Source organism: Neofelis nebulosa, chromosome 8, assembly GCF_028018385.1.
Source record: "Neofelis nebulosa isolate mNeoNeb1 chromosome 8, mNeoNeb1.pri, whole genome shotgun sequence".
Lineage (NCBI taxonomy): Eukaryota > Metazoa > Chordata > Mammalia > Carnivora > Felidae > Neofelis > Neofelis nebulosa.
Genome location: NC_080789.1, coordinates 233,746 through 258,232, shown reverse-complemented (window position 1 = coordinate 258,232; position 24,487 = coordinate 233,746). Strand labels below are relative to the sequence as shown.

The 24,487-nt window shown below is 45.7% G+C and overlaps 1 protein-coding gene across 3 annotated transcripts; it reads right to left on the bottom strand.

The window, feature by feature from the left end:
• On the bottom strand, positions 1–24,080 carry RABL2B (RAB, member of RAS oncogene family like 2B). Of its 3 annotated transcripts, none has more exons than XM_058740856.1 (9): positions 23,977–24,080; positions 22,158–22,327; positions 8,830–8,891; positions 7,873–8,004; positions 6,026–6,105; positions 3,167–3,278; positions 2,737–2,834; positions 2,285–2,368; positions 1–2,109 (listed from the first exon to the last, which is right to left on the bottom strand). In XM_058740856.1, exons 2-9 carry the CDS (start codon positions 22,262–22,264, stop codon positions 2,029–2,031), a joined length of 756 nt encoding a protein of 251 aa, XP_058596839.1. In that variant the 5' UTR covers positions 22,265–22,327; positions 23,977–24,080; the 3' UTR covers positions 1–2,028. The 3 variants fall into 3 exon arrangements, with proteins under 3 accessions (XP_058596839.1, XP_058596841.1, XP_058596840.1); XM_058740858.1 differs by lacking the exon at positions 8,830–8,891 and adding an exon at positions 6,806–6,885 and having other exon boundaries at positions 2,737–2,831; positions 7,975–8,004; XM_058740857.1 differs by lacking the exon at positions 8,830–8,891 and adding an exon at positions 6,806–6,885 and having other exon boundaries at positions 7,975–8,004; positions 23,977–24,079.
• Positions 24,081–24,487: the final 407 nt, after the last annotated feature.

Genomic DNA, 24,487 nt, shown 5'->3' with positions numbered 1-24,487 from the left:
TCACAGTATATAATTCCATTTATATGAAATATTCAGGATAGGTAAATCCATAGACAGAATACAGCTTAGAATTTGCTAGGGGCTGAAGGGAGGGGGTCTGGGGGAGAAACTGCTTGATGAGCAAGGGGTTTTACTTTTGAGTGATGGAAATATTTTAGAACTAGACAGAGGTGATAGTTGCACAGCATTGAAATTGTACTAAATGGGACTGCGTCGTTTACTTTAAAATGGTTAATTTTATGTTATATAAGTTTCACCTCAATAAATTATTTAAAAAAAGATCCAGGGGTGGTGTTCCCTGTATTAGTCAGGGTGGAATGAACTTTAAGCAGCAGGTGGGTCTGAGCATGTGAAGGTGGGTGGCCATGGGTGCTTCTGGCACCCTGCCTGAGCACTCCTCCCCTGGCTGCTTTAAGTGTTGATGGATAACCCTGCCCTTTTCTCCAGAGAACTGCCCTTTTCTGACTCGCAGGAGAAGCCACTTTGCTTTGGAGGCTAGGGGCCACCACCTGCACCCCCCTCCCTGTCCCACAATAGCTGACCTCCACAAAAAGCTCCTGGTCTCTAAGTGGGACCAACTCTGAGGCAGAGGAGACTGAAGCTGGCCTCCCACCCTCTCCTGCTCCCCTCACTTTGGAACCTGACTCCAAATGGTTACATAAAACCAATACTGATGGTGAATTCTATGGTCTTTGAATGATATCTCAATAAAGCCATTATGTTAAAAAGATACTTACACGAGTCATTTACGACACCAAATGTTTTTTGTTTTGTTTTGTTTTTGACATTCTTAAAGGCCCACCTCACCAGGGTAACACATTCCCCCAAATCCCAGGTCAAGTTACATCTTTTCAGTTGAAATTGTAAGAATTAGTAATTTAAAGGCAAATAAGGTTTGTTCTTGTTTCTTGTTCTTCCCAAATACACATTCTTTTTAAAATGCTGAATTCCATTGAAATGGTCAGTAAAGCTGACCAGGGCTGCCCTCGCATGTCAGGTCAAGGCAACCTTCCTCCTAATCAGCTGATGATCACAAGTTCTTTCTGTGGGTTTTTGCTCAGTGAAATCCAGACCCACAAGCATGCACATAACGTGTAATGTTTGTGTTAAGTCAAGCTTTACTATAAAAATGAAAGCAATGGAAACAATGCACAGGATGATCATACACACACCAGTGAGCCCCAAGTCCAGGAGAGAAGTGGGAAAGGCAGTAGGGCAGCCCTTCTCCCTGCCCCACAAAGCAGTGCCCAAATAGTCTCAAAAAACAAGTGGGGGGGGGGGGGGTGGCGGCTACGGGAAGCTCTTCTAATCCAAATAGGTGAGCCATGGTATTAAGTGTTGTTAGACATGTCACCTGTTTCCCTGACTTTAATGGCCAACCTGCCCTGTGATCTAGACCTCAGTTTACCAGTGTGCTGGCAGTACCCAGGTACCCTGAGAAACATGTGGGATGAACAGCTGTCTGCTCAAAACCATTTCTAAAAAAAGTTGGTTGGGAGACTAAAGAGGAAAAAGAATGGAGCACCCCCCACCCCCCAAATCTGTAGAGGTGGGAATGGGATGGTAAGGGATTAGAAATAATTCCCTTGGTGGAAAGGCAATGAATAGGCCCTGAGGTCAGTTCTGGGAGAGAAAACACACCTCAGTTTCCTTTTATTTGAGAGATACACAAAGCATGTTCCCTGAAGCTCTTCACTGCCCCTACACAACATAGGGAGGCTTCAGGTACTGATCTCTAACTCTGCTTGACGCTCTGCTTGGACTTCTCATACCTGTCGAGGGCGCTTGCTTGTGCAGACCCCATCCCTGTCCCTGAGTACGGGGGTGGGGGTGGCAACTGTGGAAAGGTCAGGTATCATGGGCCATGGAGGTGGTGGGGGCGGGGGGGGGGGAATGGGTGGGCTTGCAGGAGGTAGAGAGGGGTATGGCCTGCAAGAGTTTTTCAATTTAGAGCTGGAGGGTTGTTGAGGGGAGGGTATTCTGAAAGAACCCCCACCCCCCAAGTCCATGAAGAGAGGCTTCCTTCTCTCAGGAAGGGGAGAGGCTCTCAAGACTGCCACGCTGCACTTGGTCTGGCACATCTTCCTCCTTCTGCTCCAAATCAAAGTTCTGTGAACAAGGTTGCAGGTGAGGTCTGACCCTGTACATGCCGAGCACAGCTCTGATAATTCTAGGGGCGCATGCATGATGGGCATGTGTTGCCTGCAAAGGCTGGGTTATGTTCCACATCCCTCTGAGGAGAAGCTGCTTTCCTTATCCCACCCAAAATTTTGGCCTGACCTACCTCAAGCTCCTGCAAAACCTCGTCCATGAAGTCCCGGGAGTTGTGTTTGTACGACACAGCTAATCGAATTGCATCATTGAAGAGCTGGGGGGTGAGGTGGAGGTGGTGGAAGGAAGGAAAGAAGGAAGGAAGACATGGCCGTGGGTGCCAATGCCCTGTCCGTGTCATATGTCCACCCAATACTCTACCCCTAAAGTCGGCAAGGTCACCCCTCAATTCACCTTCTCCCCATCAATGTACTTTTTCTCGCCAAGCTCAGCCCATTACCTCCCTTACTGTCAATACAATGACCCCTTCCTATTCTATTGCTCTGGATTGCCCACTCATAGTCCCTGCAATACCTGTCCTCTCCACCGTCCCTGTGGCCAGCCCTTCTCTTTGCAGCTTCCCTGGTCCCTTCACCATTTGGCCTTCCCTAACCTCACTAGACTACCTCTGCAGTCCCCCATTACCTTCACAACATTGGTACCATCAGCAGCTGAGACAAAGTACAGGGGAAGGGAGAACTTCCTGGCAAAATTGAAGCTCTTTTGGGTCATCTTTATGTCTGCTGTAGAGAGAAGGTAAAACACTGGCCTGTCTATCAAGCGACAAGGACAGGAATTGGCAGGACAGGTCACTGGAGGCCCCCATTCCAGAAAGTGGGGCAGGCAGGGGCAATCAGGGGACATGTCCTAGAAAGAGTTCATTTAAAGGGATCTGTGTCTCGGGGAGAGGGAAGATTGCCTCAGTTGGTATCTTTACTGGCAAGAGATTGATGGCAAGCAAACAAGGGAAGAAGGACAGATCACTGAAGGTTCACTGCCCCAGGAATGGAGGAGGAAATGTGTGGTGGTGGGTCCCCCACGGAACGGGGACACGCAGATGCAGGGATGGCCCCACCATCAATTTTATTGGCCACCACGATGCACGGGATCTCTGGCCTGAACTCCCGAAGCTCTGTGTACCAGGTGCTCAGGTTCTTGTAGGTGACTTTCCTCTGCACATCGAACACCTGCAATGAACACAGGAGGGGAGAGAGCTCAGGTTGTCGGTATCTGCACCCCACCCACACGTGATGTGCACATGCAGGCAAGCGGCCCCGTGAACAAAGGCTACACTTGTTCCCGTCCCTCTAAGGGAAGCCCTCAGAGCCTCAGATCCAAAAGTGGTTTTTAAAATGTTTATTCCAGGGATGCTTGCGCGGCTCAGTTGGTTGAATGTCTGACTCTTGATTTCAGCTCAGGTCGTGATCCCAGGGTCATGGGACTGAGCCCTTCGTTGGGCTCCGTGCTAAGTGTGGAGCCTGCTAAGAAGTCTCTCTCTCCCTCCGTCCCTCTCTCCCGCACTCTCTAAAAATAAAATAAATCTTAAAAAAAAAGTTTATTCCTTTTCTGTTGTCACCTAATTCCGTTTACCTATTTTAACCAAGTTGTATCATTGTACTAATCAATAGTCTGTTCCAAATTGTAAATTTTTGCTTTTTCTCCCCTTTAGTCTATTCTTATTTTTGTTGCTTAAACTTTGTCTTAAAATTTCTTTGTGATAATTTTAAATGCTTGTAAAATTCCCCTTTAGTTACTATTGATGTACTTTTAATTTTAAACTTTTGTTTAATCTCGTATTCATTTTGTATTTTAAACTTCCTAAAAGTAGTTTCTAGCCATTATCATCATCATCATCATGATCATCATGAGGCAGCCGGCATCTTTCCTGCTTTGGCGGAGGGGGCAGGTGCGTCTTCACCGCCGCCAGGCTCTGGCTGCGGAGGACTGTGCTGGCTCTGGGAATCGCAGTGGTGCTTGTTCCTGCAGATCCTGGGCCTGATGCTGGGAGGGTCGTCCAAGCGTTCTTGTTGTTGGTAGTGGTCCACATGCAGGAGGCAGTGGGTGTTCACTGGCCAGGTCTCCACTTCACGACCACCACTAACCACCACTAACCCCCGCTGGGCCGCAGGCTCCTCCTCACAGTCTTGGGGAGAATCAGCCAGTTGTAGCGGAAGGAGCTGAGAGCCCTCAAGTGACGGGGCCAGTGCTGTGTGTCCGCTTGTCCCTCTGGATCAGGAAGCTGGAGCAGTTCCACACGACCATCCGTTGTAGGTGGCCGGAGATGGAAAGACTATCTTTTATTATTTTGTAGCTTGTAATTTGATTACCAGTTTACAAGTTATAGTTTTTTTTTTACCTATTTTAAAATATTAGCAATAAACATGAACACTGCAGACTGGCTCAAAGGACAGGGGAGGCCAGAAGTCCTGAGACGCTTCAAGTTGCTGCTGCAGGGATGGAGTCCCTCCAACCCCTGTGGGAGCTCCTCAAAGGCCATCCTCCAGGATGGGCTCAAAGGCCCCGGCACACAGTAGATAGAGCTGGACAACCCTGTAACCTGCTGGAATGGCTGCTCTTACTTCCAAACCACCCAGTCCTGCATGGGACCAAATGGATCTCACCCGGGGCCAGAGGCTTGCTCTGCATGGCAGTGGGCATGGGTCCCCACCCTGGAGGCAGCAGGAGGTCCCCCGGGAGGTTCTTCCGTGGTACCCACAGGCCCCATTTCAACAAATGACCATGCTGTCTTGAATTTAAATGACACTTGTAATGGGTCTTCTGCAATCGGCTTCACATCAGGCTGCCTCCCATGATCACTGTCGATCACCTTTCATCCAGGTCTGGTTTCCTGAGCTGCCTCTCCTTGTTTTGAGAGCTGAGGAGGAGCTGGCTGGGACGAGGAGCAGCCCCATCAAGACTTCAAGGTGGTTCAAGGTGGAGGGTGGAAGCCTAGCTCCCTCTGGGACTAGCAGATCCCCAGGTGCTCATCACCAGGTGAGCGCTTTCTACCTGCCTGGCCCCATGCAGCAGGCACCGGCAGATACAGGTATGTAGGAATGCTGGCAGGACAGACATCCCCAGGTTTCAGAAGACAGTCCAAATGGAGCCAATGGAGAGGGGTCAGAGGCCCGAGGAGTACACTCCCAGAGAGAAAACGGAGGTGGGCTCAAAGCCCCAAATGCCAGCGCAGAATCAAAACAAATGGCTGGGCCTTGCCCTCCCGGTTCTCCAAGGTCAAAGATGTTGACTATGTGAGCCTCCAGGTGAGACTGCTGGCCTGCACTGCCCCCATCTGCCTTTCCCAGTCACCTCCTTGTTCTGTCCCCTTAAAGATACTACCTAGTATTACAATTTGGAAAATTTCAAGAGATTTTGTGTTACGGGATAGTGGAACCTGTGAATGGAGCCAGGACTCTGGGCAGGAGGCCCTAGAGACACAGCCTTGCACAGCTCTCCTGTGCTTCCCTAGCCCTCCCTCAGGCCCTCTTATGGCACTTTTTATCCTGTGGCTCTGGGGGGACCTCTGAAGACTGTGTTCTGGACAGCACAGAGGAAAGGGGCCACTTGGGAGCAACACCAGCTGGCAGTCAAGGGGGCCTCGAGAGCCTATCCGAGTAGGTGGCTCCATCGGGAAAGGATTGTATTTGCCTTAGATGGCATGCCTGATGCTGAGGCCCTGGGTGTGTTCCTCCCCCTGGATGGGGGTTCCTCCCCCTGGATGGGGGTTCCTCATCCGGACCCACTTGAAGCGAAGCTCACCTGGGCCTGTTCACACTCAGAACCTCTGGAAGCACGTGTAGTTTGAAACCTCCCCAGGCTTCCCTGTTCCCCTCTCCCCCAGCACCCGGCCTTGGTGAGGAGGGCTCAGCACTGCTGGGTCACCCCTCAAGCTTGCCCAGAGGGTAGCCTGTCCACTGCCCGGCTGGTTTCATACCATGATGCAGGCGTGGGCCTTGTGGTAGTAGGAGGCATGCATGCTCTGGAACCGCTCCTGGCCGGCTGTGTCCCAAAAGTCTGCAACATGAACACAGCTCTGACTGCCTCATGGGGCCGGAGGGCAGAGAGACCCGAACACACTGAGCATCTCTGTGCAGATCTCTGTGTGCAGAAACAGAACACGCGGGGAGGACAGGGAGGAACGAAGACCACACAGCGCGCATGTGTGCGTCATCAGGACACAACGCACCTGGGTGTGCCGTGGGAGGTGTGTGTATGGGGGTGCATGGGGGTGGGTGAGAAGAAGACACATGGGCAGGCCAGGAGGAAGGAGAATGCAGACAGGAAGTCCCGAAAGGGAGAAGGCAGGTGTCCCTGTTCTCCCACCCACAAGATGCAGGACCTTCCGAGGTCAAAACCAGGCTGATTTTCCACGTGTGTTGACCACAGATGGTGGACACAGGCAGGCAGGGTGCATGGCCTAACCAAGCAGAAGGCTATGACCTCACAATCTTAAAAGCTTTTGTGGAAGATAATATTCAGACCACAACTGTTATTTCTTTATGCTGGTTAAATTAGAATACCAGGTCAGAGAGCTGGAACGGAGGTCTTGAGTGCCTCCTCCCACCCTCCCTAGGCTCCTCTCTCGGTCCTTCCTACCACCCTTAGTCTCTGCTGGGGGTCTCATTTGCTCCCTGCCTGCCTCTCTCCCAGAGACTTCCATCCCCTCCCCTTTCCTCGCCCTTGAGAGTCTATGGCTCGGCCTTGTGCTGCTCACCCACAAGGACAGTCTTGCCGTCCACCGTGGCCGTGTGCTTGTACAGGGTCAGGGCATACGTGGACAGCTGTTGCGGCTGACTGCATTCAGGTTAAGGAAAAGAGATGAACAAAAAGGAAGGCAAGGAAGGTGCTTGGGGGGAGGCACTGGTGTGATGAAACTGGCCCTCCCCTTTTCTTTTTGGAGTTCTTTAGATTTTAAACTGAATGAATGTGGCAGACAGGATCACTTTCAAGTATCACTGGCACAAACCCCATGGAAAGGCGAAGGGCAGGAGAGGCTGGGAGACATCCCGGCCATCTAAGTACCAGGGACAGCATGGAATGGAATTTTACAAGAGAAGCCATCATAAACAGCATCACGTACTTGGAAAATGCAACCTTGGGGGCCCCAGCCTCTTCATGGACTGGGCTCTTGCAGGCCGGAGGGGAAACCCAGCCTTAGGCAGCAACATGACCATTCCAGGGAAAATGAATCTCTACAAGCCAGACAGCTGACAAGCTGTTTGTGACCTGCCTGTACATGAAACCCCAACAAAACGCCTGGGGAATTACTTCCTGAAGCTGCAAGATGCAGGGTGGTCGAACCAGCAAAGCTGGGATGATGCAGGGGCAGCTGCAAAGAAGCACTTGGTAGAAGGTGAAGCAAGATATACTCAGGCTCCACCTTGGGGGTCAAGGCCCAGGGCAGGAGCAGGACACTCCAGGGCTCTTTTCTGCCACAGTTCTTAGTAGATTGATGTGGGAAGCTTTTTGAAACCATCCCAGTTGCCAGGGAGTGTCTCGCTCCAAGCCTAGACCTTGTGACAATCCATAGGAGGAGGGAGCAGTTCCTGTTTTACAAAGTTCATTCATACCGGAGAATTTTAAAGCATTAGCCCAAGCTTTGAGGTCAGAGAGGTTAAGGGACTTGGCCAAGGCCAGAGCTACTGAGGAGGAGGAGGTGGGGTTTGAATCCAGGCACGTGACCAGGTACTGTTAGCCATTCTATTGTCTTTCTGATGTAGAGCAAATGCAAATAGGACACTGGTGAGAACAGTCATGAAGGAAACCTATGCATTCACTCACCTAGACCTCCTCCCCAGAGCAAAGGGGTGAACAGTGAGGTTGAGTTGGCATGAGGGGAGAAGGGCCCCAGGAACAAGGAGCACTTCGAACTTTGAAGGATACAATCCATCCATGAGAAACCTCTCCATAAGTCTGTAAGGACAGTGTGCAAGGTGATCAGGGTACATCCTTCAACCTTCCTCCTCCTTGCCCCGCGTCATAACCCCTGTCCAGGCTGACAAGCTGGGGCCATTCATTCCACAGCCACACAGTTTCCTTTTAGGACAATGCCCAGGAACTGCCCCCCAACCCTCTTCTTGACTCCCCTTAAGTGCCCGGCATCCCTTAGTTGTAACACCGATCCAGCACCCACAGCTGCTTTGCCGGAGGGCAGGGACCTCACCTTCCTTCTTTTGGAGCACCACAACAGCCGGTACCCTATATTAGTTGAAGGGATAAAGACCGATCTTTGGAGCTCTGCCATACGTCTACACTGGAGAAGTCTGTGTGAACCATGAACTCAATAAGTCTAAAAGTGAGTTTGTTTAACCCACTCATCCTGTCCTTGTTCCTGAGTTATCTAGTTAGTGGCATCACCCCATTCTCCAAGTCTGGAACCTGGAATCAGCATTACTAGCCCCTCATAACAAAACAGGCTACATTACCACAAGTTCATATACCAGTCCACGCGAGGCTCTCAGACCCACTGTTCCTGCCTCTGCACACTACTGACAAACACCATGATCCCTGCTTTGTGCCTAGGAAACTGACACCAGGCAGACTGTGCCCTCTGCCCAAGAGCCATTCCCCTAATATTCTGCAGGTCCTCCAGGGCTTTGCTCAAATGTCACCTGAGCAGTGGGACCTTCCCTGGTGATCTTATTTGTAATAGGCAAGCTCTATCTTACCTTGTACTCTGTCTTACCCTGTAGGTAATACCAACAGAAACACTCAGTATTTTACTTATTGACAGTTTACCTCTCTCGACTAGAATGGGAGGCCACGAAAGCAATTTTAGTTTATTGCTGCACAGCCAGTGCCTAGGACAAAAAACATTTAGACTATGACTAGCATGCAAACACCACAGGAAAAACTGTAGCCTCAGCGGGGAGCTTAGATTTCCACCCTTGGGGGGTACCTCAACAACATTACCAAGCTGTCCTAATAGGGAGCTGGAACTTTCTTCTCTACCATATGGCAATGAGACACCCCCCCGCTGCCGCCACCCCATAGTGTCAGTGGAGACCACAGGTGCTGCCTCCCCCCTTCTTCTACTGAAGCAGTGCTGCAGGAAGCCAGCTAAAACAGAAGGTTCAAGTAAGATTCGAGTCTCATAACATGATCTTCAAAATATCCAAGTTTCTTCCAAAAATCATTCATCATATTAAGAATCAAGGAAGATCTCAAAGTGAATGAAAAAAGATAATCAATAAATGCCAACACTGTGCTGATACAGATGTTCAAATTATCTGTCAAAGTTTTAAAAGCAGCTGTCATAAATGAGTAACTATAGATGTGCTTGAAATAAATGAAAATACAGAAAGCTTCAATAATGGGCCAGTTCCTAAAAGCACAAACAAGCAAAACTAACCTAGTAAGAAAGAGATCATTTGAATAGCTCTGTAACTATAAATCTCTAGGCCCAGATGGTTTCAGGGGAGAATTCTGCCAAACACTGTAAGAATTAATATCAATTTTGCACAATCTCTTCCAGAGAACAGAAGAAGAGGGAATTCATTTTACGAAGTCACTTTATCCTGATATCAAAATCAGTCAAAGACAGTACAGGAAAAGAAAAACAACCTTACAGACCAATATCTTCCATGAATATAGCATCAACAAATTATTAACAGAATTCAGGAACATACAAAAGAAGTTATACACCATGACCAAGTATGAAGCATTTCAGGCGTGCCAGACTAGTTCGATATCTGAAAATCAATGAATGCAATCTAGCATATTAACTGCCTAAAGAAGAAAATCACAGGATCATATTGATTGATGGAGAAAATGCATCTGCAAAACTCAACATCCATTCTGGATTAAAAAAAAATAAAATAAGAAACGAGGGGAATTAGTATGTTGAAAAGTACAAAATACTGATGAAAAAAATTAAAGATCTGAATAAATGGAGAGACATACTATGTTTATGGATTGGAAAACTCAATAAAAAAACGATGTCAATTCTCCTAAAATTGATATACAGGCTTAACGCAATGCCTATTAAAATTCCAGCAAGATGTTTTATAGGTATCGTCAAGATTGCATACAACTTATGTAGGCAGGCAAAGGAATTAGAAAAGCTAAAACAAATGTGAATAAGAATAAAATGGGAAGAATCAGTCTACCCAATTTTAAGACTTACTATAGCTACTGTAAGCAAGATGTGTGGTACTGGCAGCGGGACAGACACACAGACTAATGGAATACAAGAAGGAACCCAGAAATAGTCTCACAGAAGTAAAGCCAACTGGTTTTTCACAAAAGTGCAGAAGGCAATGGAGGAATGACAGTCTTTCAACAAATGATGCTGGGCCAAGTGAGTATCTACAAAGGAAAAAATAAACCTTTACCCCAAACCCTCATACCTTAAACAAAAGTTAATTCAAAATTGATCACAGATAGGGGCGCCTGGGTGGCTCAGTCGGTGAAGCGTCCGACTTCAGCTCAGGTCACGATCTCACGGTCCGTGAGTTCGAGCCCCGCGTCGGGCTCTGGGTTGATGGCTCAGAGCCTGGAGCCTGCTTCTGATTCTGTGTCTCCCTCTCTCTCTGCCCCTCCCCCCATTCACGCTCTGTCTCAAAAATAAAAAAATAAACGTTAAAAAAAATTAAAATAAACAAAATTGATCACAGACTTAAACGTAAAATGTAAAAATACAAAGCTTTTTTTTTTTTTTTTTTATTTATTTATTTATTTATTTTTGGGACAGAGAGAGACAGAGCATGAACGGGGGAGGGGCAGAGAGAGAGGGAGACACAGAATTGGAAACAGGCTCCAGGCTCCGAGCCATCAGCCCAGAGCCTGACGCGGGGCTCGAACTCACGGACCGCGAGATCGTGACCTGGCTGAAGTCGGACGCTTAACCGACTGCGCCACCCAGGCGCCCCAATACAAAGCTTTTATAAGAAAACACAGGAAAAAGATCTTTGGGACCCAGGGCTTGGTAGAGATCAAAGTCCATGGCTTCAGTAACATCAAAAGCATGATCCATAAAAGAAACAAATGGACTTCATGAAAAGTAGAACCTTCTGCTCTATGAAATAGCTTGTTACAAGACAGTGGAAGACAAGCTCTCAACAGGAAGAAAATGTTTGCAAAGAGCACATCCAGCAAAGACCAGTACCTGGAAAAATAATAGCCAAAACTCTACAATGAAAAAAAAACTCTCAATTAGAAAATGAGCAGAAGGCATGAAGAGACACGTAACCGAAGAGGAGATGTTCTACATCACCAGGCATTAGGGACATGGAGAGTAAGACCATGCTGAGCTATCACTACATGCCTGCCACGACGGCTAAGGTAAAAATTAGCAATAACACTAAATGTTGGCAAGGATGCAGAAAAAACTGCATCTTTCACACATTACTGGTGGGAAACAGACATTTTGGAAAATAATTTTATTTCTTTTTTAAAACATTTATTTATTTAAATTCAAGTTAGTTAACACACAGTGTAGCACTGGCTTCAGGAGTAGAACCCAGTGATTCATCTCTTACATATGACACCCAGGGCTCATCCCAACAAGTACCCTCCTTAATGCCCATCACCCATCTAGCCCATCCCCCACCCACTTCCCCTCCAGCAACCCTCAGTTTGTTCTCTGTATTTAAGAGTCTCTTATGGCTTGCTTCCCTCTGTGTTTTTTTTTTTTTTTTTTTTTTTTTTTTTCAACATTTTTTTTTTTTTTTTTTTTATTTATTTTTGGGACAGAGAGAGACAGAGCATGAACGGGGGAGGGGCAGAGAGAGAGGGAGACACAGAATCGGAAACAGGCTCCAGGCTCCGAGCCATCAGCCCAGAGCCTGACGCGGGGCTCGAACTCATGGACCGCGAGATCGTGACCTGGCTGAAGTCGGACGCTTAACCGACTGCGCCACCCAGGCGCCCCAGCTTCCCTCTGTGTTTTTATCTTATTTTTCCTTCCCTTCCCCTATGTTCATCTGTTGTTTCTTAAATTCCACATATGAGTGAAATCATATGGTATCTTTCTCTGACTTATTTTGCTTAGCATAGTACCCTTTAGTTCTATCCACGTTGCTGCAAACGGCAAGACTTCATTCTTTTTGAATGAAATTCTTTTTGTCTTCTTTTAGTATTCCATTGTATATATACATACCACATCTTCTTTACCCATTCCTCAGTCAATGGACATTTGGGCTCTGTCCATAAGGTGGCTGTCGTTGATAGCACTGCTGTAAACATTGAGGTGCCTGTGCCCCTTCAAATCAGCATTTTTGTATTCTTTGGATAAATACCTTGTAGTTTCTTAACAAATCAAACATATACTCACTGTATGGTCTAGCCATGAAATGAAATAAAATCTTACATCCGTGCCAAAACCCACACATGTGTTCACAGCAACTTCATGTGTACTAGCCAAGACCCAGAATTAACTGAAATGTCACTTGACAGGTGACTGGAAAAGTCTGGAAAACCACACCGTGGCCATCTACCATGAAATACTATTCAGCAACAAAAAGGAGCACACTATTGATAGTGCAACAACTTGGATGGGTTGTAAGGATATTACGCTGAGTGAAAAAGGTCACAGGTTGTATAATTCCATTTACACAATGTTGCCAAAATGACATGATTATAGAGATGGAGAATAAATTGGTGGTTACAGGGGTTAGGGATGGCGGAAAGTGAGGTGGGGCGGGTGTGAGTATAAATGGGCAGAATGACCAAAGTTTTGTATCTTAATTCCATTGATAGTTGCATAAATCTGCACATGTGATAAAATGACACAGAATTATACATGCATCAAACCAATGCCAATTTTCTGATTTTGATAATGTTCTACAGTAACTTAAGATATTATCATTGAGGAAGCTGGGTGAAGGGTGCACAGGCCCTCTCTGTACACTCTGTGCAACATCCTGTGAAATCTGTATTATTTCAAAATGAAAAGAGAAAAAAAAGCAAAACAGAGAGGGACAAAAACCACAAGAGACCCTTAAATACAGAGAACTGAGGGTTGCTGGAGGGGAGGTGGGTGGGGGATGGGCCAGATGGGTGATGGGCATTAGAGAGGACACTTGTTGGGATGAACACTGGGTGTTATATATGTAAGTGATGGATCACTGGGTTCTACTCCTGAAACCATTATTACACTGTATGTTAACTAACTTGGATTTAAATTTTAAAAAAAGGCAAACAAAAACCACAGGTTGGGAGATGTCTGCAATGCTGGTAACTGACAAGCATGAATACACAGAAAATATGAACAGCTCTGATACGCAAGTGAGAGAGCACACAGCCTGTGCACTAAGAATACAAACAGGTGAATGGCTAATGAACATATAAAAAGATGCCCAGTGTTTTAATAATTTAATAATTTTAACGCAAATTAAAATGAAGTAGCTTTCACATCCCTTCAGACTGGCACAATTCAGAAAGTCACATGACACTGAATGTTGGGGATTTTGTACTGTGCTGGCAGCAGCATAAATTTAATAGAACTATTTTGGAGAGCAATTTGGATATCTCAGTGTTTGAGGTAATCTTAAAACTAGGCCATTTCACCCCAGGCCTAAGTGTGTGCCCAAGATGGTAGGCACAAAAATATTCACGGCAGTATTGTATTTAATATCATAAAAATGATAACATTGTAAATGTTCTTCAACAGAAGAATAGACAACTTTAGTACAAACTAGTTAAAAACAAATTTACTAAGTTGCTTACCACTTAGCAGATACTATGGTAGGTGTCATGACATAACACTGAACAGAACAGATGAAGATCCCTGTCAAGACAGACGATAAATAAGCCCTTAAAATATATGCAACCACATGTGTGGTCATTGCATTTAGGACAAAGGCATTGCTATAGTTGAGTGGGGTTAACCGTTTCATCAGTTAAGCATGTGGGAGCAATTGAGTATCTGTACCGGGAAGAGATGAACCTTGAGGCCGTTAATGAAATGGGGAAGTAGGAGGTTCTAGGGGGGGTCAACCCCCACCTGAAATATCCAGTAAACTGGAAAAGATGATCAGAACGAACCAATTCAGAACTCCGGAACCTGAGTGGACACACAGAAGCAGGACAGCACTAGGTGGCAACAGAGTGCTGATCCCCGTGGAAGAGCAACATGCGCCAACCAGCGGCAGCTGCCCATCCCCCAGGCCTGCCGCACCAACTTGGTGAGCTGTGCTCCAAGGTTCTGGCTACGGTCTGGGGTGCCGGAGAGATATTGCCCTCAATCAGTCTGGGTCACATGTTTTGCTCAATTAGGTCTCAGCTCTCTCAGGCTTCAGGTTTCCTGTGCTGGTGTATATTGGAGATTTCAAGGGCTAGGAAGATCTTAGTTTTTCTTTCCATTTTTGGAGCCAGAAGTTTAAGGAAATCTTTGTCAGGTCACTATCTGACCACAGATAATAGAACAGAAACATCAGTGACCACACACAAGGAATACACATTTTGTGAAAATAGTCTGGAAAAATTACAAATAGACAACTCTAGCCCCAAACAAGGGGAAATCAGCAATGCCTGAAGAGTGGGAGAATCTGATTTTTAAAGTTGTCACATTAAAACACTCAGACTGTCTAATTCTCATCAAAACAACTCCAACGCTTACAAAGAAATGAGAAGATATGACCCATTCTCATGAAAATAAGAATCTGACAGAATCAACCCCAAAAGAAATGCAAACATTGGAATTACTCGTCAATTATCAAAATTGGGTATCTTAAATATGCTCAAAGGGCTAAGGGAATTCATGGACAAAGAATTAAAGAAATCAGGAAATGATATATGAATAAAATGAGAGTATTAATAAAGAGATAAAAATTATGAAAAGGAACCCAACAAAACTTCTGGAGCACAAAAGCACATTAATTACAATGAAAACAAAACAAAACAAAACAAAATAACCTCACTAGAGGGTTTCAACAACATATTTAAGCAGGCAGAAGACAGGGTCAGCAAACTTGAAGATAAGGTGGTTGAAATTATCCAGTTGGAGAAGCAGAAGAAAGAAAGAATAAAAATGAGCAGGGCCTAAGGAACGTGTGGGACAACACAAAGCAAACTAACATATGCATCGTAAAGAAAAGAGAGATCTGAAGAAACAATGGCTAAAAACTTCCTAAACTTGACACAAGACATGAATACACACACCCAGAAAGCTTCACACATTCCAAGCACGATAAACCCGGAGATCCACATTGAGACACATCATAGGCAAACTGTTGAACCCTAAAGACAAAATCCTCAATAAGACAAACAGCCCCTTTCTCATCAGACACCACTGAAGTCAGAAGGCAGTGGGATGACATATTTAAAAGGTCCTGAAAGAAAAAAGCTGTCAACCAAGATTTCTATATCCCGAAAACTATCCCTCAAGAATTAAGAAGTTAAGACATTCCCAGATAAAGATAAGCTGATGAAGCTCATTACCAGTGAACTTGCCCTACAAGAAATGCTAAAGTGAGTCTCTTTTAGGTTAACACAAAAGGGCACTAGATGGTAATTGGAAGTTGTATGAAGAAGTAAAGATCTTCAGTAAATGTAGCTATGTAGGTAAATATAAAAGCCAGTATTCTTGTACTTTTGGTTTGCAACTCCCCTTTTTCCTATATGATTTAAAAGGCAAATACAGGGGTACCTGGGTGACTCAGTCAGTTAAGCGTCTGATTTCAGCTCAGGTCATGATCTCAAGGTTTGTGAGTTTGAGCCCCGTTTCAGGCTCTGTGCTGACAGCTCAGAGCCTGGAGCCTGCTTCTGATTCTGTGTCTCCCTCCCTCTCTCTGCCTCTCCCCGGCTTGTGCTCTGTTTCTGTCTCTCTCAAAAATAAATAAACATTAAAAAAATTTTTAAAGGCAAATACATAAAACAATAACTATAAATCTAAGTTAACGAGCACTGAACATATAAAGATGCAGTCTGTAACAAACCAATACAAAGGCCTGGGATGGAGACATCTAGGAACAGAGTGTTGGTGTACTACTGTAACAAACTGGTAATATTTAAATAGGTTGTTATAAGTTTAAGATGTTAATTGTAGTCTTTAGGGCAACCACTAAGAAACAATTAAAGAATTATACAAAAAAAGGGAAAAGAGAATCAAAATAGCACACTACAAAAAAAAAATCAATAAAAAAATATTAAAGTAATTGAGGAAAACAACCAAAAGACACAGAAAACAAACAGCTAAATGGCAGAAATAAGTCCTTCTTTACCAGTAATTGCTTCAATTACTGTTGTTTCAAATGTCCATGGATAAAGCTCTCCAATGAAGAGTGAGAATACTGGCAGAATACATGAAAATACCTGATCCACGCATGTACTATCTGTAAGAGACTCACAATAGACCCAAAGTCACAAAAAGGTTGAAAACAAAAGATGAAGATAATCCATGCAAACAGTATCTAAAAAGGAGCTGGGACAGCTGTACTAGAGTCAGACAAAATAAACTTTCAGTCACAAGTTACGAAACAAAGAAGGATATTACACACTGATAAAAGTTTTTTTAATCTACCAAGGAAATATAAAAGTTATAAACATATATGCACCTAAAAACAGAGTCCCCAAATACAGGAAGCAAACACCGATAAAAGTAAAGGGAGCTGTAGTTAGCTGCACGAGAACATACTAAGATCTCAAACCCCACTGTCAGCAATGGGGACAATGGCTGAGGCAGAACAACAAGGAAACCAAGGACTTGAAGAATACCACACACCAGTCAGACCTAACACACATACAGAGCACACTACACCTAACAGCAGCAGCACATGTCTCTCAAGTGAACACAGGTGATCACATAAAACAAGTCTTAATAAAATTAAAAAGACTGAGATCATAGGAAGCATCTTTTCCAATAGAATGGAAGGATACCAAAAATAATAGCAGGAGGAAAACCAGAAAATTCACAACTATGTGGAAATTAAACAACACAGTATTAAACAAGCAAAAGGTCTAAGAAGAAATCATAAGGACAATTAGAAAATGTCTTGAGACTTGGGGTGCCTGGGTAGCTCAGCCAGTTTAGTGTCTGACTTTGGCTCAGGTCTGTGAGTTCTGTGCTGACAGCTCAGAGGCCTGGAGCCTTTTTCTGATTCTGTGTCTTCTTCTCTCTCTGCTCCTCCCCCACTCACGCTCTGTCTGTCTCTCTCTCAAAAATAAGTAAACATTAAAAAAAAAAAAAAAGAAAATGTCTTGAGATGAATGAAAATGAAACACGGCAAACCAAAACTTAAGGATGAAGCCAAAGATGTGCCAAGAGCAAAATTTATACCCGTTAAGCACATACCTTAAAAATGAACAAAGATCTCAAATCAACGACAAACTACACCTTAAAACACTAGACACAAAAGAGCAAACTAAACACAAGCTCATGAGAGGAAGGTAGTAGTAAAGATTTCAGTGAAGATAAACAAAATAGAGACTAAAAAGACAATGGAGAAACCCCTGAAACAATAATTAGGTCTTTGACAAGATCAACAAAATCAATAAACCTTTAGCTGGGCCAAGGAAAGAGAGAGAAGGCAAAATCTGATCAAAATCAGAACTGGGGATACTAACATCAATTTTACGGAAACGGCATGGAGCCTGCTTGGGATTCTCTCTCCCAAACTCTTTCTTGCCTCCCCTGCTTGTGGGCTCTGCCTCTCAAAATAAATGAACTTAAAAAAAAAAAAAAAAAAAAAAGAGACTACCATGAATAACCGTATGCCAACAAACTGGATACTCTAGAGGAAATGCACAAATTTCTAGAAATACGCAAACTACCAAACCGATATAAGAAGAAACAGAGAATCTGAATGGACTATACCAAGTAAGCAGTATCCAAAAATCTCCCATAAAGAAAAGGCCAGGACTGGATAGCTTCACTGGTGAATTCTACCAAGCACTTAATGAATTAACACCAATCCTTCTCAAACTTGTCCAAAAAATTGAAGAGGAGGGGCATTTCCTAATTCTTTCTAGGAGGCCAACATTACCCTGATTCCAAAGCCAGACAATGACATACAAGAAAAACAAACAGTATCTTTAAACATAGATGTAAAAATCTTCAACACAGCAATAGCAACCAAATTAATATTAAAAGGATCATATAGGGGCGCCTGGGTGGCGCAGTCGGTTAAGCGTCCGACTTCAGCCAGGTCACGATCTCGCGGTCCGTGAGTTCGAGCCCCGCGTCAGGCTATGGGCTGATGGCTCGGAGCCTGGAGCCTGTTTCCAATTCTGTGTCTCCCTCTCTCTCTGCCCCTCCCCCGTTCATGCTCTGTCTCTGTCTGTCCCAAAAATAAATAAAAAACATTAAAAAAAAAAAAATTTAAAAGGATCATATATCGTGCTTGCTTCAGCAGCACATATACTTAAAAAAGGATCATATACCGTGACCAAGGGAGATTTCTCTTGGAATTTATGGGTGGCTCAATGTAAGAAAAAACATACCATATTAACAGACTGAAGGAAAAATCCTACCTGTTCTCAATAAATGCATAAAAAGCATTTGCCAAAACTGACACCATTTCATGACAAAAACACTAAATTACTAGCAATAGAAGGTATTTCCTCAACAGGATAAAGGCCATATACGAAAAAACTGTAATAAACATCATACTTAATTGTGAAGGACTAAAAGCTTTTCCCCTAAGATCAGAAACAGGAGAAGGATCCGACTTTTGCCATTTCCATTCAACACAGCCGTAGAAGTTCCAGTCCAAGCACTATGGGGAGAAAACAGCCATTCTGAGCTGCTGCTCAGGCATCTGACAAGCAGGACAAGGCTGCTCACACCGAGTCTCGAAATGCAGATAAGAACCTGAGCTTAGGATGCCCGCCCAAGTTCCCACTTTGTCTTTCCCTGGCACCTTCTAAAATAACCACTTAGGGAGTGCCTGACTGGCTCAGTCATAGAGCACGTGACTCTTAAATCTCAGGCTTGTGAATTCAAGCCCCACAATGGGCATGGAGCCTCCTTCAAAAAATAAGTAAATTAAATTTTTTTTTTTTTTTAAATAGCCACTTAGATTTGAGCCTGCAAAAAGTGAGTGACCTCCACCCCCAAACACCTTATAAGTGCTTGCTGGTGACCCAGGATGGAGGGCTGCCCTTCCCCTGGCTCATTTCACTCCCACTTCTGGGATCCGTAAGTAATAAATCTTGGGACTTTTTCTTGTGGGTGTATTGAAAGTGTACCTTCAGTCAAAACAAGCCCAGGGCTTTCACTTCCCCAAAGTGGGAGCTCAGGGCTGGCTTATACCTCTCATCCACCCTTATCCATCAGGTCATAGCTGGCATATTCTTTTTTTTTTTTTTTTTTTTTTTTAATGTTTATTTAGAGAGAATCCCAAGCAGGCTCCATGTTGTTAGTGCAGAGCCTGACGTGGGGCTCAATCCCATGAACTGTGAGATCATGACCTGAGCTGAAATCAAGAGTCAGACGCTCAACTGACTGAGCCACCCAGGTGCTTAAGTCAAATACACCAGCTGCAAGAAGCCCCTAACACAGGCACCTTTGCAAGAAAAGGAAATAAAAGGCATCCAAATTGGAAAGATGGAAGTAAAATTATTTCTATTTAAAGATGATTTTATACATAGAAAACGCTAAAAAGTCCACAAAAACAGTAATAGAGCTAATAGTTCAGCAAAGCTGCAAGATATAAATTCCACACACAAAAATAGTATTTCCATACACTGGCAATGAAAAGGGAATTTAACCAAGGAGACATAATACTTGTACACTAAAACCATAAAACACTGCTGAAAGAAATTAAACTAGACATAAATAAATGTAAAGATATCAGTGTTCATGGATTTGAAGGCTTACTGTTGCTAAGTAGATAACACTACCCAAACCAATCCACAGATTCAATGCAATCCTTATCCCAATCCCAATGACATTTTTGCAAAATAAAAGAACATATCTCAAAATTCATATGGAATTTCAAGGGATCCCAAGTAGCCAAAACAATCTTGTGAAAGAATAACAAAATTGAGGGACTCACATTTCCCTGAGGTCAAACCTTCACACAAAGCTATAATACTTAAAATAGTGTGGTACTGGCACAAATAATATGAACATACAGACGAACCGAATAGACACTTGAGAAATAAACCCTCACATACATGGTCAACTGATGTCTGACAAGGGTGTCAGGACCATTCAATGTGGGGGGAAGCACTGTCTCTTAAACAAATGATGCTGGAAAAACTGGATATTGCCATGCCAAAGAATGAAGGTGAGTCCCTTCCCTCACACCATATACAAAAGTTAACTCAAAATGGATCAAAGACCTAAACTTAAGAGCTGAAACTATAAAACTTTTATTTTTTGTTAACATTTGTTTATTTGAGAGAGAGTGTGCATGTGAATAGGGGAGGGGCAGAGAGAAAGAGAGAGAAAGAGAGAGAAAGAGAGAGAGAGAGGAGAGAGAGAGAGAGAGAGGAGAGAGAGAGAGAGAGAGAGAGAGAGAGAGAGAGAGAGAGAGAGAATCCCAAGCAGGCTCTATGCTCAGCCTGGAGCCCGATGTGGGGCTTGATATTACAACTGTGAGATCATGAACTGAGCTGATATAATGAGTCGGATGCTCAACCGACTGAGCCATCCAGGTGCCCCAAACTATAAAACTTTGAGAAGAAAATGTAGGATCGTATCTTAATGATATTCCCATAAGAGCAGATATATAGACCAATGGAACAGAATAGAGAGCCCAGAAACAAGCCCACACATATATGGTCAAATATCTCATCAGAGAACTAAGACTATACAATGGAGAAAGGATGGGGGCACATGCAGGAGCGAAGGAAAAGCCCCCCTCAGGAGGCAGTGACCAGATCTGAGGACGCCTGCTCACAAAGTGTGGAAGAACTACATCATTAGAGTCCACCCTCAACAGAGGCTTGGGGGGGCCAGAAACACAGGTGCAAACAGGAAATGGAATCAAGAGGCACGAATGTGCTGTGTGAACAAGAAAGGCATTTCAGAGAAAGTCTGGTGCTTGGGGCGGCCCAGTGGCCAACACTGTGGTAATCGATGAAGTCTTGTATTACTACTTTGTGTTTGTCGTCCTAAGGGAGGCTTGTAAGAAACTGGCATTGAACTTGGGGCTGGGCGGCACCAAGGAAGCTGGCAAGGTGGCCATCTTGGGGCTCACACCAAGCTACACTCTCTACAGCCCCCATCTGCTAATGAGCTGACAGCTTGCTCCCTGCCTGCCTGCCTGCCATTCCTGCTCCCTGTGTGCTGGGAAGTACTAAACGTGGTTGGGGAAAAAGGGGGTGCTATTTACTATGTAATCTCCCCATGCTACAACACTCACCCACATTTTCGTTGTACAGGCATGTTGGTGAGGGCGGTCAGAGTAACTGCAAGACGCTAAACTAGAGCTGCAGTGTGTATGTATGGGGCAGGGCAGAGAGAATGGGAATTCATGAAGATGGCCTAAAAACCAGCAAAGCCCTTGGAATCAAAGGGTAAGGTAATAAGTGATGAAGCTGGAAGACAAGGTAGATCTGGAGCACCTAGGAGACAAGACTCAAGCTGAGAAGGCAGAATGGGAGGTGTGCGATCTGCCAGCATCGTAGAGCCCCTCCTCAACCCTACAGGTGGGAGTCCCAAACTGTGCACAGGGGCACTGGAGCCAGTTATGATGCAGCCAGTCTCCACACTGATCACAGCCAGTCGTCATTTCTTTCTACTCTGCTTAATCTGGATGGGTTCCTCCAAGAAAGCATCTGCACCGCTTCTAATCAATCTGTCACCGGGTCTCCATTCCCACTGTTTCTGCCTCACAGACTTGCCCACACAGCACATGCAGGATCCCCTGGCTCTGATGTCCTCACCCTGGACTGCTTCAGTAGTCTCCAGGGTGACCTGCCCATATCTGCTGCTAGGACTCATGGAAAAAGCTTGATTTATTCAGTCCTTATGACTTGCTCCCCACTCCTGCAACACACACAGCTGCTGATGTGTTCCCCCTCACCCCCCCCCCCCCCCCGCCCGACACCTGGGCTCCAACCAAGACTATTCCCTACCACCCCTACGGAAGTCATGATCCTCTGTGCCTCCAGCAGGTTTTTCTAATAACCCTGACCTGTGCTGGGACTGGTCTTTCTTCCCTCATCTCCCAACATACTTGGATTTGCCCACAGCGCTGTCTCCTAGGCAGATGATCTTCACGTTGTCATCAGCATCATATTTCTCTTGGTCGAGCTCACAGGGTTTGGCTCTGTCGCTGGCCATTGGCTCCCAGCTCCTGGCTGTTCAGCCTGGGGTAGGTGCGTGTGCAGGGGGTCTTATCACTGTCTGGGAAGTTCAAGAAGAGGCTGTTGTTAAAATGATGGGAAGTTTCCAAATCTATTTCTTCCTCTTCCTGGACTGGGGAGAGAAGGAGCCGATGAGAGCAGGGCCCAAGGACACACTTACATCCTTCTCTACTCACCACCAACCTGGCTGTCACTCGCTTCACTGTGGGGTTGTAATCTTGTCCCCACCCAAATCCTCTTCAGGTGGTGGACCCTATGTCATCTCTTTACTACAGCTATGTTCACGGCCACACTTTCCACTCCCACCTCAAAAGACAGTATTTTACAAACTGTACATAGACAAGTTTCTCACTGGTAAAACAAGGACAAAAACCAGTGCCCATGTCATACAATCAGTGTGAGACAGAGACAGTCCTCTGTAAACCTGAACTCTTCTCACTGAATGACAGCCCACACAGCCAGAGACACCTAATGTGCATTCCTGACCACCCACCTCATGCCTCTCACCTCCCCTTCACTTTTCACCCTGGTTCAATCAGTAGCTGTTTCTTCCTCTGTCACTGTGGACATTCCACAGACCCTCTTCTCTAAGGTTATTTCAAGTATCTTCTAAATGCTGACGATGCCAAATCTGCACCTACACCAAGATTGCTTCTCTTGGCAGCAGACTCAAGTAGGCAACTGCCTACCAGACTTGGACTAGTAGATTCTGCCACACAGGGACAAATAACATGTGAAAACACAAATACTTAAGTCCTGCCCACCCCAAACATCAGTCCTCACATCCCTCATCTGTACAAGACAGTGCCGGCCACCCAGTGACAACATCTAGGTGTGACATCATCTCTAGCTCTGTTCTTTCCTCACTCCCAAACAGAACCTTTAAAATTGTACTGAGAATGTACAATAGTCCAGACTCTGAGGTAATTAGGCACATAGAAATGACGCCATAGGCTCTTACTGAGCATTCACCATGAGCAGACCTTGTGCTGGGTTCAGAAGAAAGGAGACACGATGTTGGCAGTCTACTGTGGCAAGAGCGATGGCAAGGGTGTGAACACCGCGGAGGGTGTAAAATACCAACAGGATCCCGAGTTTCCCTGATTGTACCACTGCAGTGCCATTGCCTCTCCTCAGGTAGGTACTGAGGCTTGTTTACCCAGGTACCCTCAGCTTCATGAGCAGTGCCTGGGAAGTGGCAGATGCTTGGTAAGCCTAATGAAAGGGTGCCCCTTCCACTTCCACGCTGGAGCAGAGTGACCTGTTCCAAAGCCAAACCCAACCTTGTTAACTTCAAGCTCGAAGAGTTTCAATGGTTGTCACTGTCCTCACCATCCAGTGCGCAAGCTGTCTTTCATTCAACTTTTTTTTTTTTTTTGGCATTCAACACATCTCGGAACCAACCTTCCCAGTTAGGCTGGACTGCCCTCGCCCCCAGACCGCTGCGTGCACCCAACGACGCGTCCTTCTTCTGCCTAGGGCCTAGGGATGGTGGGTCCCAACGCTGAGCCTGCTGGGGGGAAACAAATAAGACCACGGACTCCGCAGGCTGGCCCGCCTGTGGCCAACCATTCCCCAGTCCGCGCCCGCCGGTTATGCATCCCGATCCTGTCCCGGTCCCCGGACCACCCCGCCCCGTCGCGTCCCGCCCCAGTCCCCGTTGCGCCCCGAATCGCGTCATTCTCCGACCCGGTCCCGCCTCGGACCCCGCGGGCCAGCCGGGGACTTACTCCGCGCCGCGCTCCGCTTCCGGCTCAGTCGGCGTCCTCGCAGCTGCTACGCAACCGCGCAAGGACCCGGAGGAGGGCTGCCCGGCCGGAGGCCTGAAGGACCCCTCCTGGGCGCGGGCTGGCTAGCGCGGTGCCGGCCGGGAGGACCTCAGGTGATTGGGTGAACCGCCGCCGGTGCTGAGTCGGGCGGGGCTGGAGGCCGGGCGGCGGGAGTGTGCGGGGTGGGCTTCCTGCGACGTTCAAGTGGGGCAACGTGGATAAATGCAGCTGGATTGTGTTTTCCATCTTGGTGTAGGAATTTGTGACAGAGTAGCTCGTGGCAGTTTCATTTCTTCTTTGTTAAAATATTTAGAAAACCTGTACTTGAAAGAAAGATGCCTCGATTATGAGTGACTTTGAGGCGAAAACTAGTAATAAACATGAGGGGCCCCTGGGTGGCTCAGTCCGTTAAGCGTTGGACTGGGCTCAGG

What these genes read in the sequence shown, in the direction of transcription:
- RABL2B (XM_058740856.1), bottom strand. Translation starts at nt 22,264, where the DNA reads ATGGCCAGCGACAGAGCCAAACCCTGTGAGCTCGACCAAGAGAAATAT. An exon ending in ATGGTACCAATGTTGTGAAG is followed by an intron (nt 2,369 to 2,736) that starts GTAATGGGGGAC and finishes CTCACCCCCCAG; the next exon opens with CTCTTCAATGATGCAATTCG. An exon ending in AGGTTTTGCAGGAGCTTGAG is followed by an intron (nt 2,110 to 2,284) that starts GTAGGTCAGGCC and finishes CCTTGTTCACAG; the next exon opens with AACTTTGATTTGGAGCAGAA.